The following is a 16,819-nucleotide window of genomic DNA, read 5'->3' on the forward strand; positions in this document are numbered from 1 at the left end:
TAAGAATTCAGTTCTCAGAAAGATGATGAGTAGTGAACTGTAGTACTTAGAACTGCTGAAGAAAGAAGCTGAAAAGCACAAAAGCCTAACAGGAAGGAACATTACCGAATACCTCAATTTAAATAGTGGGAGCACAGTTCAGAAATTCTAAAGTTTTTTCTGGTCTAGGTATGACTGTGAATGGAAGCAAGATCTTTTCTCCAGTGTCTTAAAGATGTATTCCACTGTAGTAAAGCCAAATGTCCATTTTACCCATAGATGGTAGAAAATCGAACTGAGGAGATATGTGGGGGGAAAGAAAGACTTGCGACTGTTCAGATCCATAAAAATTGTAATTCTCAACTTGCTGGGTCATGCCAGGGTAGTGGCAGGAGGTGGGAATTTTCACACTGGGTCAGTTCTCTGAAAAACACTATGATGTCATTTCAGGTGTCATGGAAAATTTTATAAATAAACGTTGGGTTTCAGGCAGTAGATGTATAATTCATTTATTAAAAAAAAAAAAAAAGACCGTTGCCAAGGCTATTAGAGGCCTGAAGGACGATCTATGGAATTAAGATAATTAAGGAGGAGCGGTTTTTATCAATGAAAATTCAAACCTGAAATTGTCTCCGTGAATTGGGAATCGTGATTTCTGAACTTTCCTAAGGCACTATGGCAAGTGTAGTTGGTATATAAATATCTTTGGTTTATTCTAATGAGCTACTTCAAGAGGCTTTTATTTTCCTTTTTTCCTCCAAAGTGCATTTGAAAAGCTTATGTTGAACAGAATATGGGCTCAGTATTCATTACAGCAAAGATGCTAGAAGAGTATATGAGCATTCTTTGTGGCCTAAACGACAAAAACGAGTCCTAGTTGCTTTGTGCTGTGCTTCACTTACACAGACTGCAGTGCCTTCTGTCTGCTTTAGGGTGTGGCATCTGCCATTGGGAGGAAAAACTGGCATGTGTTGCCTTTTATAGCAGACTGATTTCATTGTGCCGAGGGCCTTTATTTTATCCCGTCTTAGTTCCAACCTTCTAGATGACTTGCTGGAACAAATGAAATTAAAAGGACCTAGAACTTCTTGATTTTTTTTTTTAAATTACACCATGTTTCTGCCGGAAATCTCTTTTTATGAAAACAGCTACATATTTAACCAGGTGTATTTTCCTCTGAAGCATCCCGTGTGAAATAAGGCACTTAATATGGTTATCCTCACATGCATGGCCCTGGCAGTACTTTATTTTTAAATTTTATCTCTAGCGTTCAAAGAAATGTTTTAGAGCAGAGATGTGTACAGAAACTTAGTTTGGAGTACGTCGATGCATCTGATGCATACACCATATTAATATTTGCCAAAGAGAAACCTGACACCTCGACCTACGGGGTGTAACGTAAGCAATTAGTGCTTAAATGCAGAAAAGACAAACCTGGAGGAAACGTCACGAAGACACAACCGAAGGAGACCATATTCACTCGGTCAAAGCTGATGAACGATTTGGCATGATTTCAACTCTCTTCTACAAAGATGATAAAACCCCCTTTTCAGTGGTTCGCATAGAAATGTAATCTGTTGTTACTACAGTCAGCAGTGACCCTTGGGTATGCACCTGATTCTCCCCACCACGATTTAGTCACCAATTTTTTTTTTTCCCCCCACGCCATCCTTTTCTCTTAGCCACATATCTTTATTTACCCTCCGTCAAACAAACAAAAATAACTAGTACAAGTTGAAAGCCCAGTCGAAGAGTTGGGGTATGTGGGCTAAGTAAATCCCACTGGAAGTCCTAGAACTGTAGGCTTTCACTTGGAAGACTCGAAAAAGAAAGTTGGTAATCCTAGGTCTCACCCTGGTTCTACCCTGGTCGCACTCTTCTGCCAATCATGTACACATGAGTTTACTTTCTCAGGAACCTTCTATTTTAAACACATTCTTTCCTGACCACAGTGTAATCCAAAATACAAAATATTTTCAAATACTTTAAAACAGCTGATTGTTGTTTGCCCAACAAAAGAGAAAACATTTCCGTGGGACTGGTTTTCAACTCTTGATAATCTGTTTGTTTACAGAAGTATAATTCTTTCATCCTACACTAACTTTTTTCCCCCTGTTTCACATTATACTCGAGCAGCGCTTATAGATTAAGGTGGTGAATTTAAAGATCAACTGCTGAAATCGGATGAAATGTGAGGCTAGTGATAAACTGAACTGTTGCTATTTCCTCTGTGGGGTAAACTTCTGCATGAAAATTGTGGAGCTCACCCAAACCACTCCGGACTGACCTCACAAAAGGGCGAAAGGCAACTTTTATCTTGACAAATAGGAGAAGACTGTCCAGAGACCATTCTATAGAAAGCGCCTTTCATTCATTCGATATTTATTGAGCGCTTACTATGTACAGAGCACTGTACTAAGCGCTTGGATTGTACAATTCAGCAATGGAGAGAGACCATCCCTGCCCCATGACGGGCTCGCAGTCTCAATGAGGGGAGAAAGACAGCAAAGCCAAACGGAACAGAACACAAACAAGACAACATCATCACGATAGATAGAATCAAGGGGATGTACACCTCATTAACGAAATAAAGAGAGTAATAATGCCTTGCCTACAGGTTTTTACAACTTGAAAAGCAGAGGTTCCCTCCCACTGGTCTAAAACGGTTTGAATTCTCTGAAATTCTGAATTCTCCCTCCTTTGGCAAAGCACACTCGCTTTATTGCAGATAAAGGAAAAAAAAAAAGTTGTGAAGATTTGCAGTGGCCGTCCTGAAGGCTGCTAGACAACGACCCCAAGGCCAGAGTGTTTTTTTCCCAGCTGGCCCACAGAGGATCATGCTTTTTTTGTGGTTGCAGCTTTTAAATTTCTAGGTCGCTCCATAGAGCCTCTCAGACGGGCAACTCGGCTCCCCATCCAGTCCTGTCCGTCTGCCTCTTGCCGAGGCCGGCTCTCCCCCCACCTCCCCCCCGCAGGGTCCCCTCGGAGTAGAAAAGCCAAGGCATCGGTGCCCAGTTTGGCACGGAGGGGACGGTGCCCAGGGAGGGCCGGTGCCCAGGGAGGGCCAGGGCCGCCTGTGCCGAGCCTTGGGGAAGCGCCTCTCCCCGCGCCCGCGAACATGTGCGGCCGCTGGCGCGGCGGGAGCCGACGGCCGAAGGAGCGGAACGGAGTCGGAGCGGAGCCGGGACGGAGCCGGAGCCGGGGCCCGGGCGGGGGAGCCCGGGAAAAGTCCAGTCCGCGTTTTACCGACCGCCCGGCAGTCATCAGAGAGAAGTGGATAATCGCTGTTCGAGCGCTCTCTCTCTCTCTCTCTCTCTCCTCTCTCATGCCATGCTGGGCCAGAGAGGCTCAGGCAGACGTGTGTTTACCCATATCCGGGTTGGGGAGGAAAAGAAGAAGAAAAAAAGTTTTATTTAAACCTGAACCCGAAAGAGGAAAAAAACCCACAAAACCACCCCAGAAACCCCACTTTCCACGTGAAATCGGGAACGGGCGTAGACCCGAAGGCCTCATGCCCACTTGTAAATCTCCAATCGAGGACTTCGGGGGCTGCTTTAATTGGGCGGGGGGGGGGGCGATTAAGACCCAAGTGACGGTGGATTCAAAAGTTGTCGTCTGTTTCTCTCCCCCCCAACGGGCACTTTTTTGTTGTCTGTTGTGGTGAGGGGCTGTTTTTGTGTTTTGAACCTCGGGGGCCGGACTGACTTGCAATGTTGCAATAATCATGGCCGCGCAAGGACCAGCCGCGGCCGGCCCGGAGAGGGCGAGGGGCAGGAGCCAGGAGGGCCTTCCCCCGCCGCCGGCTCCTTCGGATGGGGGCTCGGGCCCCCGGTCGGGGGTCGAGGGCCGCGGGCCCGGCCATCCCGGCCCCTCCGCTGCCCCCCGGCCCCTCCGTGGCCGCCGCCACCATGAGCCCAACATGGCCAGTGATAAGGCGAGCGCCTCCGCCGCCGGGAACAGTAAAAGCGGCGGGCCGCAGGGGGCTCCGGAGCCAGGGGGCAAGGCCGCCGTTTTATCCTCCTCTTCCTCCTCCTCCTCCTCCTCGGCCATGGAGACGGGGCTGCTCCCCAACCCCAAACTGAAAAACGTTGGCCATCCCCTTGCCGCACCTCCCCACCCGCACCACCACCATCATGCCCACCAGCACCCCCCACTACAGCACCAGCTAAACCAATTCCAGCGGCGGCGGCGGCGGCAGCAGCAGCAGCGGCATCATCCCATGCCCGACGACCACCACCACCACCACCACGAGCACAGGCACGGGCAGAGCGGAGCGGGCGGCGGCGCCGCTCGGCCCGGGGCAGCCATGGAGATGGAGCAGCAACATGGAGGCGCAGGAAAGGACGGGGCTGTGGGCGGTCGGGCGGAGGGCCGGGGGCAGCCGGGACCGACCCGTTCGGGCGAAGAGGACCAGTCCCCGACTAAGATGGGGGAGCCGTCGGGCGGCCGCTACGAGCCCCCGAGCCTGGGGGCTCTGGGCGTGCAGCAGCAGCAGCAGCAGCAGCAGCAGCAGCGGCCGGGGCCGGGCGGTGGTAGCCTCGGTAGCCTGGGTAGCCTCGGCTCGGAGCTGAACGACTACTACGGCCGCGCCGCCCCCGTCGCCGGCGGCGTTGGAGGCCGAGCGGGGCCTTGCTTTGATCAACATGGCGGACAACAAAGCCCCGGGATGGGGTTAGGGCCCCCGGCCCCCGGCGGCGCCGACCCCCTGCCCGGCTCCCACGAAGGCTACCCCCACAGCCACTACAACCATTACCCCGGCTACAGCCGGACGGGCGCGGGAGGTGGAGGAGCGGCGGCGGCAGGAGGAGGAGGAGGAGGAGGGAGCGCGGGGGGAGGAGGAGGAGGAGGAGGAGGAGCAGCAGCAGTGGCGGCCGCAGCGGCAGCAGCGGCAGCGGGAGCAGCGGGAGCGGGCGGCTATGGGGGCTCGTCCTCTGGCTACGGGGCGCTGAGCTCCCCGAGGCAGCCGGGCGGCAGCACCATGATGGGCCCGGGCGGCGGGGGCGGCGGCGGGGCCGCCAGCCTGGGCAAGGCTGCCTCGGGCTCCGCCGCGGGGGGCTTCCAGCGCTTCTCCGGGCAGAACCAGCACCCTTCGGGGGCCACCCCGACCCTCAACCAGCTGCTCACCTCCCCCAGCCCCATGATGCGGAGCTACGGCGGGGGGTACCCCGATTACAGCAACCCCAGCGCCCCGCCGCCCCTGCCCCCGCCGCCGCCGCCCCCGCCGCAGCAGCAGCAACAGCAGCAGCAACAGCAGCAGGCTCAGCCCCAGGCCGGGACCCAGCAGGCGGGCATGGGCATGGCCAAAGACCTGGGCGCCCAGTATGGCACTGCCAACCCGGCCTGGGGAGCGGCACAACAAAGAAATCACCCGGCCATGAGCCCTGGAAACACAGGACCGACCCTCAGCCGATCCCAGGTAACTACCAGGGAGAGCGGGGCCTGCCCGCGGGGCTCCAGACGCTAAGGAAAGCGCTCTGCGGCTCTACTTTCTGCCTCCCCCCTGGACTTGTGTCGGCCTCTCCGGCTGTGCCTCTGCCTCGAGTGAGAGCGCGTCTCTCTCTCTCTGTTTTTCTTCTTCTTCTTCTTCTTTCCGGGAGGGAGGCGGGGGTAGATTCCTAAAGCCATTTTAACTCCTAGCTGCCTCGATGGCCAGGTTGGGGGAGACACACAATGTCTGACTCCGATCAGGCCGGGGGGGGGGGGGGCGGGGAGGCATTCGAGGTTGGTTTCCCCGGAGAAGATAATAAGAGGAGATTTTATTACCCCATTTCCAATCACACTTTTTTTTTTTGTCTCTCCTCCCCTCCCCCCCCACGTTGCATTAGGAGTTGGAAGACACAGAACTGTCGAAAACAGTTGTGGGTGGCAGATTCAACTCGCTTGGGGAGCAAAATAGCCCCTTAGCCGGTAGATTCTGGAAATAAATACTGCCCCTGACCGTTCCTCTCCATTAGCATCAAGAAAAGGCTCGAACCCCGGGAAGGCACGAAGAACTCTTTCTGTTCTCCATTACCAGGCCTGATTATTGCTCATGAGGTTGAGGGGCGAAAACAACACGAAGAAATAGATGGCTTTTGCGAAGGGAAGGGATTCTTTTTTTTTTTTTTTAAATCCTAGTGACGAAGCCTCGTGATGAAAAGCGTTTGCGGGCCAGAGGATTGCCGCTTTCCTTTCGAACGCTGGTTCTCTAACAGAGTAGCCCTAAAGGGCAAACCGTGTAAGGTGAAACGTTGCAAAGTGCCTGGTGTTCAGCCCAATCGAGGCCGCGAAATTGGGGGTGGGGGGGGAGGTTCGAGCTCGCCTAGAATAAAGTCGCTTTGCGAGGAGCTGCCCCCCGAAGGGCCCCGCTCGGCCCGAGTTGGGCCTGTCCTTTCCTCCTCTATCGGAAGAGGTGACTCCACACCAAGCCATCGACAGATAGGGCATCGTTTGGGGGGTCGTTATTTATTTAGGTTTTCCACCCCCTCCGCCGCCCTCCTCCCCCACCCCAGCGTCCTACAGCTCGATTAGGAAGTGCTCTGCAAGGCTGGATGCTTCCCGCGAGCACACTGAGCTCCGAGAAGGACTCCATCTCCTTTGCAAGGTTTGGAATTTGAATTGTGGAGGTAAACTGGCTGTAAGAGTCTCCAGACAGCTGCCTCCGAGTTGACATCTAATCTGCCATCTGATTGGCTCCCCTCTCACCATTGGGCATTTAGCACTGCTGATGTAAATAGAAGTGCTGAGCAGTACAGTCGCCCCCCCCCAAAAAATAATAATAATAAAAAAATCCTTGCCACAAATAATAACTGGAACACCATCACGCGTAGATGGGAGATTAAAAGATTTGGAGGAGAAGCTGGAATGAGCAACAGGCGTTTACAGATGGGAGCTGGATTCGGGCACCGACGCAGGCTGGAGACCCATAGATCTAGAAGTCACCTCAATTAAAAAGAGAGAGAGAGAAAAAAAATCACTCCTGCGGTGACAACTTTCTCTATCCTGTATTTCAGGCACTGAAAGACTGAACAGTAGTCATGAAACCTGGCGTGGGAGGACTATTTGTCATAGAACTTCTGCTGATTATTTGCAATTATTATTGTTATTTTTTTAAATCTTTCAGCTCTTTAAATGGCATCATCGTATTCCCCAATGTGGCCCGAAATATAATTTTGCAAGATGTGGAAATGCAGCATTTTTTTTTTTTTTTGATAAGAAAGCATTCGTGTTACGGAAAATTTTCCATTCGCTCATATTGTCTTCTGTGGCATTTATTCATAGAAGTTACATGGGGAGGGGGGCGAGAATCCGTGTGAGGCTTTGATGTTAGTCGGCGATTTAGCATCCTTAAAAAAAAAAAACCAAATAAAAACAGGCAGTGATTTTAAAAAAGTTTATTTTTTCTTTAAGCCACCGAAGAGAAAATAAATAATTCCACTGATCAACATTTTATCTTTCGATCATTTCACTTGAAGCTTGATATTGAAAGTCTTCTGCTGATTGGGAAGGAACACCAAAAGCATCAGGAGAGTTGTTTTCAGTCTCTTTTGGTGATCAGATAATCTGAGCTTTTCATCAGTTGTCTACAGAATAATTGCCAAGAGAAGCAGTATTCCGTATAAGTTAGACGTATGTGCCCTCCCAATCGTTCTTTCTTGGACAAATACCTTATTAAAGCCTTTTAGATTTTAATCTAATGGAAAATTACCAGTGTCCATAATTTGGTTTTTCTCGATTTAGTTTGGTTTTAGGGTGCCATATTTAGAAAATGGTCAGGGAAAACGATCATGTACCAGAGAAGATCCTCCTCGTCCCTGTGAATGATGGCCTGACCTTAATAAATAAGAACGTGAACCCTGGGCAGACTGAACGTTGATGTCCACTGCCCACAAATCTTTACAACCGAGTTGTACTTTCAGTTGCATATTTTTTTTTTTCTATTCCTGATTGGGGATGGGGAGTGGGGGAGGGGGAATGGATAAGACTCATTTCAAGAAGGTTAGTCTTTTCTCCTTTTCTGTTTTTGATTGTACTGGTAAAAGGGATGAGGAGCCAGAAAATGATGAAGCTTCATATGCATAACCTCACATAATTAATTAGAAAAAGATGTGCATTGTCAGCTTCCTTTTAAAGAGAGGTGACTTAAAATTCACAGCTTAAAAAGCTAAAAAGAAATGCACTCCAGGCAGATGGAGGTAGGAAGCTACTACTGTGTGGTATTTTTCTCATGGCAGAAATTGCATTTTATTTCTATTGGAATGGAAAATCAATTAATTTATGTCATCAGGACGAACCCTGGGAAATACTTGTTTGGATTTATGGATCCAGGTTCTTTCTGGTCAAAGGCTTCAAGTTTAACGGAGGTATATGCTTGGGATGAGGGGCTTTTTAAGTTCTGGTGGGGCAGGGCGCCGTTGGTTAATATCTGTAAGAAGGAATGGTATTTGGCCCCGCCTCCCACCCCCCCAGGTTGGAATCCTGAATGTTATAATTTTAACATTGACAGCTTGTTAGATGAATTCTATTTATTTCAAACTGGTGCTGTTTTCTTTTTCATTTGTGTCTTTTCAGGAAAATGTGACTGCCTGTAATTTTTTTTGTTGGGGGAGCAATTGGGAACAAAAGATGCCCCATATAGCATGATGAATAGAGAGTTATTAGAGAAAGGGCATATGTATTTTAAAAATAATAGGTTATTTTGTTTTAAGTGTACAGCTTCTTGGGTTTCTGTGTATGTGAGAGACTGCATGCAGAATAGATCAGCCTTGAGAGATCGTCCCAGTGTACCTATCTACACGTATGCATCGAAGATTTTTTTTTTTTTGATCACATTTTTGTGTGTGGTACAAGTGCTGATTGAAGTTCAGATTTGTAGAATAGAGGATCTAGGGGAAAACTTGCCTTGTGCATCAAAAAAGGTGATCGACAGTGGGATACAATGCCGGAAGCTGCGAGCAAGCTGTGGGTATGATTTTTTTTGCCTGCTGGCGGTTCTCTCTTTTTAATATAACTCTCAGGTCACTAGCTTTCCACCACTCCCCCACCACCCGCTCCGCAATCAAATCTTAAATGAGCTGATATATGTATATATATACACATATAAAAAACCCCTTAAAAACATTTTGGTTGGGAAATTTTGATGGTTGTGTTTCATCTGTTTTTCCAGTAAGGAGACAGGATTTGCTTCTGTAGCTCATAGAAAAAGGCCTATTCTAGTCAAAGAAAGGAAGGAGAACAAAAACATATGCGGTATAATGCCTTTCCTAGAGGAGCTAGGATAGCACTGTAATTAGTATGATTGTTGTTAGTTTTGTTGGGCATGTCACTCTGTGGGACAAATAATTTAAGAAAAGGATATATTTGCTCACCGTCTATTTTGGATTATTGACCTTTTCACTGGTATATCACAAATGCTGAATATATATTTGCCTGACACTAATTGTTGTTGTTATATTTCACCCAGTTGATGTATGCTTCAAGTCGTACTTAGGTTGGCCCCTCTTGCCCATACCTTTTCATGACAGGGATTTACGGTGGCCTATTTGGGTGGCCTTTATGAAGGTTTAATTTTTTTTGTCACGGTTGCCCACACCAACCAAGTTTTACTTACTAGAATAGAAGATATCTCAAAAACCTGATGGGACTGTAGCTGTAATTGATCTGTCCTACAACAGATCACTTTGGCTAATGTCACACAATACAATGTTTAGCCAAAGTGAGAAAATGGAGTTATTTGCCCGAGCATATAAATGACTTTAATAAGTTCTCAGGTGTCCAGCTCAAAAGTAGTGGTTAGTTGAATGTCCTTTTCGAGGCTCTCACCGGTTAATATACGTATTTTTCAGAAAATCTAGTAAAATAGGTTGGAGGTTTCACTTCCTTCTTGCACCTTGTTATTATGGGGGTCTGCTTGCCTGGTAAGATTCGAGGCAGCTCTAGGTGGCAGTTGCTTTAGACATTTGTCAACTTCAGAAAGTAACAATTTTTGCCAAGCTGATAGAAAATAATAGTGGTTTAATTGACTTCAGTAGGCTGGATGGACTAAGGCAGACAGGTAATATTGTCGGAGGGCTTAGTTATAAGGTGGGTTTGGGGGTATGGATCTAAAGCGTACCTTCGCCCCCTTCCCTATCTACTGTGTGATTGATGAGTAGGCATGACAACTGAATAGTAGGTTAATGGGTGCATGGTGCTTTGATCCACATTTGTGGGAAGGGCTGGTCTTTTTGTTTTGCTTTTTTCTGGATGCTTCTGGATTTCTCAATATAAAGACAGCTATAGCATATGTGACAGAACTGCTTTGTGATTCTTAAAACAGCACATAGGTGGAGATGAATCTGAAGGATTTAAACTTAGATTTTTTTTTTTCTGACTATCCAGTTTTCAGTATGGATCTTAAAGGCCTCAGCGGTGACGTAGAAATAAGTTATATTTATACTTCAGGCCACGTATATGACTTGAATTTTTTGGGATGTGGATTCAGTCGTACATTTCAATGCCTTTTTGAAACGTGCTATTTATGGGGGGGGGGGGAGGAGGGGGGTGGAGGGTGTTTGAGAGATTCTCTCTGTGGATATGTAAAGCAGTTATCACACTGGCTGTCTATGCCTGCTCAGGGCTTGAGCATCCCAAGCTCTAACTCCCTGTAGTGTTTAGCTGTTATAGGCAGAACTGCTAACTCACCAGAATATATTTGAAAATCTAAGAGTATTTCCTACATTCTGGATTTCCAAATTTTCAGGCTATTTACATTGCATTACGTGCATATTTTTTGTTGAATGAGCAGCTGGCTGAATTAATTATGATTTCAACTTCCAGTGTACCTTAGTGATTTTCCAACTAGTTTTAGAAAATTGATAAGAACGTTCTAAGAAGCATTTCATTTTGGAGTTAGAATGCCTGGTGCTAAAATCCGGAAAGGTGGGAGAGTGTTGATATAACATGGTGCTGACCCTATTGGCCATTTTCAAGCTTAGTATGTTGGTGACCCATGCACTTAGTGCAGTGCTCTGCACACAGTAAGCGACTATTAAATTCGAATGAATGAATGAATAGGTAACTTGATGTTTGGCGGCATAAGCAGTTTAATTTAGAGTTTGAAACCTGGTGTGTCAAGATCAATCTCATTTCCATTCCTTGTTTGCAAGGAGGGCCTAAATAGAACTTATAATACTACTACTACTACTAATAATACTACTAATAATGGTATTTGTTAAGTGCTTACTATGTGCCAAAGCACTCGTCAAAGCCCTGGGGTAGATACAGGGTAGTCAGGTTGTCCCACATGGGGCTCACACTTTTAATCCCCGTTTTACAGATGAGGTAACTGAGACACAAAGTTGAGTGACTTGCCCAAGGTCACACAGCTGACAAGTGGCAGAGGCAGGATTAGAACCCACATCTTCGTTCTCCCAAGCCCGCGCTCTTTTCACTAAGCCACACTGCTGAAAGATTTTATTTTGGGGATGCATTATTTTGACTTTCATGAGTATGAGAGAAACTGAATACTTTACACAAACAGAACTGTGACCTGAACTCAAACTCTTGAATGTGGAATTTTTTTTCTAAATTTCTGAACAGGAACGAAGGAAGGGAGCGATGAGGGAATGCCAGTGGAATGGTTACACCAGCCTTGCCCGTGGTGTCCACTGGTGACCGATGTGGATACTGGATGAGGCGATTCTTTCGTGTCACATGGGTGACCTTGGACACTACATAGAGTAAACACACACACACACACACACACACACACACACCATTTTTAGGAAAGTATGTTTTGGGCCACCCAAACCTGGAGAGTCTCTCAGAGCCTTTGTGTTCCCCCTCCCTGGTCCTTCTGAATACGGGCTGCACTTCAAGCTACAAAACACAGCAGCAGTCACTCAGTGGGCAAGGAGTGTGTCTGCTAATTCTGTTGTATTGTACTCTTCTAGCCATTTCGTACGGTGCTCTGCACTTAGTAAGCGCTCAACAGATGTGATTGATTACAGTGTGCCCAGCACCGTACAAAGCACTTGCAAGATGACAATGCAGTAGAGTTGGTAGACATGTTCCCTGCCATATAGAAACCTACAGTCTAGTCGGGGAGGCACATATTAAAATAAGTTAAGTAGAGGCAAAATGGCAGAGTATACGGATGTGTACATGAGTGCAGCAGGGGAGGGTATAGAAGTGCCCACTGGGTAAAAACCCAAGTGCCTAGGTGACTCTGAGGGAAGGAGAATAGGCTGGGAACATGAGAGGTTGGGTAAGGAAGGCTTCTTGGAGGAGATATGACTTTAGTAGTGCTTAGAAGTTGGGGAGAGGAGTAGTCTGTCATATTTGGTAAGCGAGGCACTCTGGGTGCTTGAAATAAAAATATCAGATCTGAAGGTGTGTGGTGCTGTATTTGTACCTCGAGACTCTAAGATCACTGTGGGCAGGGATTGGGTCTACCAATTCTGTTATATTGAACTCTCCCAAGCTCTTGGTGCACTCCTCTGCACACAGTAAATGCTCAATAAATGTGATTGATTGACAGGACAGAGCAGCAGAAGCCAGCTTCCCTGACCAGTATAAATAACTGGCCAACCTCACCTGGCCCCTCCATCAGGTCAGATGTCTGTCTGCCTCTGGAGGTTGCTCCGGCCCATGAGCAGACATTTTGTGGGGCAAACAGATGTGGCCAGCATTAGTGGCAACGCTTGCCAGAGACCAAGTGGCCGGTGGAGGCCGCAGTGCTTCTGAGCTGGGAAACTCTTGGAGCCAGGTGAGGCAGTCAGTAGCAACAGAAACCCTAGTCTTGGGACAGATTGGAGGGTGTGTCTGCCGAAGTGGTGACACAAAGCTTCCCTCCCTCCCCCAGTCTGGGCTGGGTTTTTTTTTTTTTAAAGCCACTGCTGCCTGCTTCTCTTAGCACCAAGCAGTGACAGGGAGCCAAGTTCTAATGACTAAATGCCATTGTGATCCTATGCATTTGCCCTGCCCCAGCCTGAGGTCCGAACTAGTGGGCCTTATTTTGTCATGTATAAAAAGCAACGCTTCTCTGTACTTCCCAGTCTTAAGACTGTAAAAGACTTTACCAATATTAATAATTGGATTGAGTAAAGAAATTCAGTATTTCCCTGTATTATGTTATTCCTAAAAGGCAGAACAGGGTTCTTTAAATCTTGGATATGGCCCCACGTGCAAATAGGGTATTAACGCTGTCAGTGAAATTAGGTGGATGGCAGCAAAATCTGGAATAGATCTGTCACAGCCAGACAATCATTTTGAATTAAACTAGATCCTGCCTCTGCTGACAATCTTTCAAAAGTGATGCTTTTCACTATCTCATTTGGGCTTTGATAAAAGCACGATTTGGAGAACCTTATGTACTAGACAAGAAGTCATTCTTTATTAGATGACTGCATATGAAGCCTTATTTGATGAAAATCAAGAAGAAAACCTCAACTACTTTGTCATGCCCTCTTCCCTCCCCTTTCTTTCCTCTGGCCATGTAATGGGATAGCAGAAAGAGTATGCACTTTTTTCTTTCCTTTTATCATGTCCCACTTTTGGGTTAGTTACTAGTTAGTAGTGCATTATACAGTAGCAGGCAAACTTGTCTTGTTTAATAGTTACCTCTTCATAAAAAAACAACAACAAAAAACCAAAAAAACTTAGGACCCTAAGCAGTCATCTTTTTTTTTTTTTAAATGGTATTTAAGTATCAGGCACTGTCCTAAGCACAGTAGTTACAAGCTAATCAAGTTGAACACGTCCGAGGCAACCGAGGCACAGAGAAGTGAAGTGACTTGTCCAGGGTCATACAGCAGACTGGTGGCCTTTGTTGGAATTCGAACCCGGGTCCTCCTTCCCTATTACTTCCAACAAACAATGCTTGCCTCCTGCTTAAAAAGCTATACAATTGTTTTCTCTCCATCAGGGGATATATGCTTCTATTTAATTAATCATTTGCTACTGATTAATGTGAGCGCTTACTCGTTGCAGAGCACTGTACTAAGCATTTGGGAGAGCACAGTAAAGTTGATGGATACGTTAGTAAATTATTGTCTCACTGTCTCGTGTACTGAAAATTTTAGAGAATCATTCTTTAAGTCTTTGTCTTCATTGAAGTTCCCAAGGAATATAAATTTAGGGGATTCTAGAACCAATTACTGTGAATAAAAGACAATAACCAAACTAAGAAGTAAAACAAAAATACATTTGGGAATGAAAAGGCTTCTAATTCTGAATGTGGTGATGGTTGAACTTACTCTTTGGTGAAAGCTAATTTTTAAATTACACCCCTTCAGAGTGCCGGCATAAATTTAAGCCTTGTTTATCCTTGTAATATAGTGAATCTGCTGACTGTTTGTGGTCTATAAATTTTTAAAAATGATGCTCCATAGGTATTAGTTCACATTTTAGGCGTCTGGCACGTCATCTGCCTGAGGAACTCAGGCTTGTCAGAAGAGAGACTTAGACTTGACAAATAACTAGTTGTTAAGGTTTGTTTACTTAGTAGAAACAAATAATATTGTTGTTTATCCTTTTCTTATCTCATCCACTTAACCTGTTTTGTTTTGTTGTTTTTTCTGCTTTGTTTATTTCATTCTAATTTTTTCAGTGCCTTTCTTCAATTCTTGAATTTTTTTAAGGCCATTTTTCTATTAAGCCCCCTCCCCTCATGTTTGTTGACATATGTAATCATTTTGTGCCTTTTCACACCATTTTCTAGTTGTCTCTCTTTAATCCCTACAAAGCTTCAGAAGTGCTTTGTAGGTGAAAAGCTTCCCAATAGAAACTGAGTAGAATCTTGACCTAAGGCACAAAGCCAAAAGCCTTTTATCTAATTACATACAAAAACTGTATGTAACTTTTCTAGTCAGACTTTCGTTCTGACAATTTTTTTTTTAATGTAAAGCACCGTCAGTTGTTCAGCTGCTGGTGGGACCGATTCACAGCCCCATCTCAGAAATGCTGTAAAGGTCAAATTTGATGTATGTGTTTATTAAATCAACAGGCCCGCTTTTCCAAGCATCCCCTCAGGTCACCACATCCGGACAGCACTGCTTCAGGAGTGATAATAGTTCTGCAGGACAGAGTAGGGCAATTTTGCTTGTGTATGTCAGTGTGTATGGACGCATTTGAAAGCTGAGTAAATAGCAATCCTGTTGATGTACACTATATATGCCCATTTACTCTTTCAGCCAAACAGAATATTAATTGTGGTTAAGGAATCTTTTCCATTTCTAATAAAAGATCCATCCTTTGTTCTTCAGTAAAGACTTGCAAAAAGGCAAAAGACCTGCCTTCTTGTGAGTTTTTGAATTTCGTGATCCTTTCTGTTTCCTTTTCTCCTCTCTGATTCTCGGTGCTGTTTTGACTTCTCTTCTGACAGCCCAGACAACCTCTTCAGCTGTAAAAAGGTATTTGTGATTTAGAGCGTGTTGTGGTAAGTGTTCAGCTAATTTATTGCTTAGAAATAAATTAAACTGAAAGGCTTCATATCCTAAAATAGATTTCCGTATAGTGATGTTGGTGGTCGATATGGAGGGTTGGGAGAGTGTTCAGAATCTTCACTGGTTTTTTTGTTTGTTTGTTTGTTTGGATCATAAACGTCACTGAAAACATTCCCATCTCCTTGCCCATAGAAAGCTTTGCAGTTCCACAGCCCTTTCTGAAACAACTTTTCTAGAGACCCGATGCAACTTTTAGTTGCTGTTAAGAAAGCAATATTTAGAGGTCAGCTCATACTCCCAAAATATCTGAAGTTGTGAACTTTTTGGCCTTTTATCAGTGTTTTAACAAATAAAAGCAAACTCAGGAAGAAGGGTATTTAGGACACTTAACCTTTTTTGGAATCTAGAAAGTGGTAGTTTGTACCTTTGTGTGTAGATTTGCATTGTACAGTGCCCAGTAAAGAACTGGGCCCATGAGTATAAAGGACTTAATGAATCTTTTTGGAGATGGTTAAAAATAAAAGCTGGGTGTATTTGATTCCAAGATATATTTTGGGTTTTGTTAGTAACTCCCTGCTGGGTTTTTTTGTTTGTTTGGGTTTGTGGGTTTTTTGTTTGGTTGGGTTTTTGTATTTAAGCACTTGCCATGTGCCAAGCACCATTCTTAGCACTGGGGTAGATACCAGTTAATCAGGTTGGGTACAGTCCCTGCCTCATATAGGGCTCACAGTTTAAGTAGAAAGTTGATTCAAAAATATAGGATGATTTTGTGTATTCTGTTGACAAGAGCAGACCGAGTGACTTGTGTGCTTTAGATTTATGAAAAGACTGTTGAGCAGGAAGGAACTAGAGCAGGGCTTTGGGGGCTGTGGCCCCAGGAGAATTGGTGGGGGTTGGAATATTGCTTCCGAGAGATATGTGATCCAGCCACTGCCACTTAAGGTGGCAGTCATGCATCTACCAACATGGCTGCTGTTGGGTGAATATAGCACCTGAAATTGACTTTCCTACATTGGCTGCTGCAGATGTCCAGTGTCATGTTCATTATTCTTATTAACATCTTTCTCCCCCGCTAGACTGTAAGCTCTGTGCGCACCGTACGTGTCTGATAATTCTGTTGCATTGTGCCCTTCCAAGCGCTCAGTACAGTTCTCTGCACAGAATAAGCACTCATTAAGTACTCTTTATTGGTTGATCGATGTCAGAGTGGGTGGTGCTGCGCTGGTGTTGGCCTACAATCTGGCTCCTCAGTCGCTTTCATTTGCTCTGACTCTGTGCATTTGCGGTAGCCATTTTAAATTTCTCCTCTCTGCAAAGGATCAGTCACTCGATTGTTTTTTATTTATTCATTTTTTCATTCATTCAGTCGTATTTATTGAGCGTTTGTGTGCAAAGCACTGTTCTAAGCACTTGGTAGAGTACAGTATAACAATAAC

The 16,819-nt window shown here is 45.7% G+C and overlaps 1 protein-coding gene across 1 annotated transcript in view; it reads left to right on the top strand.

The window, feature by feature from the left end:
* The first annotated feature begins 3,183 nt into the window (after positions 1-3,183).
* ARID1B (AT-rich interaction domain 1B) overlaps positions 3,184-16,819 on the top strand; it is a 514,902-nt gene continuing 501,266 nt past the window's right edge. The window contains 1 exon segment of the mRNA XM_029057789.2: positions 3,184-5,395. Coding sequence (XP_028913622.2) covers positions 3,704-5,395 — 1,692 coding nt within the window. The 5' untranslated portion in view covers positions 3,184-3,703.

This window comes from Ornithorhynchus anatinus, chromosome 2, assembly GCF_004115215.2.
Source record: "Ornithorhynchus anatinus isolate Pmale09 chromosome 2, mOrnAna1.pri.v4, whole genome shotgun sequence".
Lineage (NCBI taxonomy): Eukaryota > Metazoa > Chordata > Mammalia > Monotremata > Ornithorhynchidae > Ornithorhynchus > Ornithorhynchus anatinus.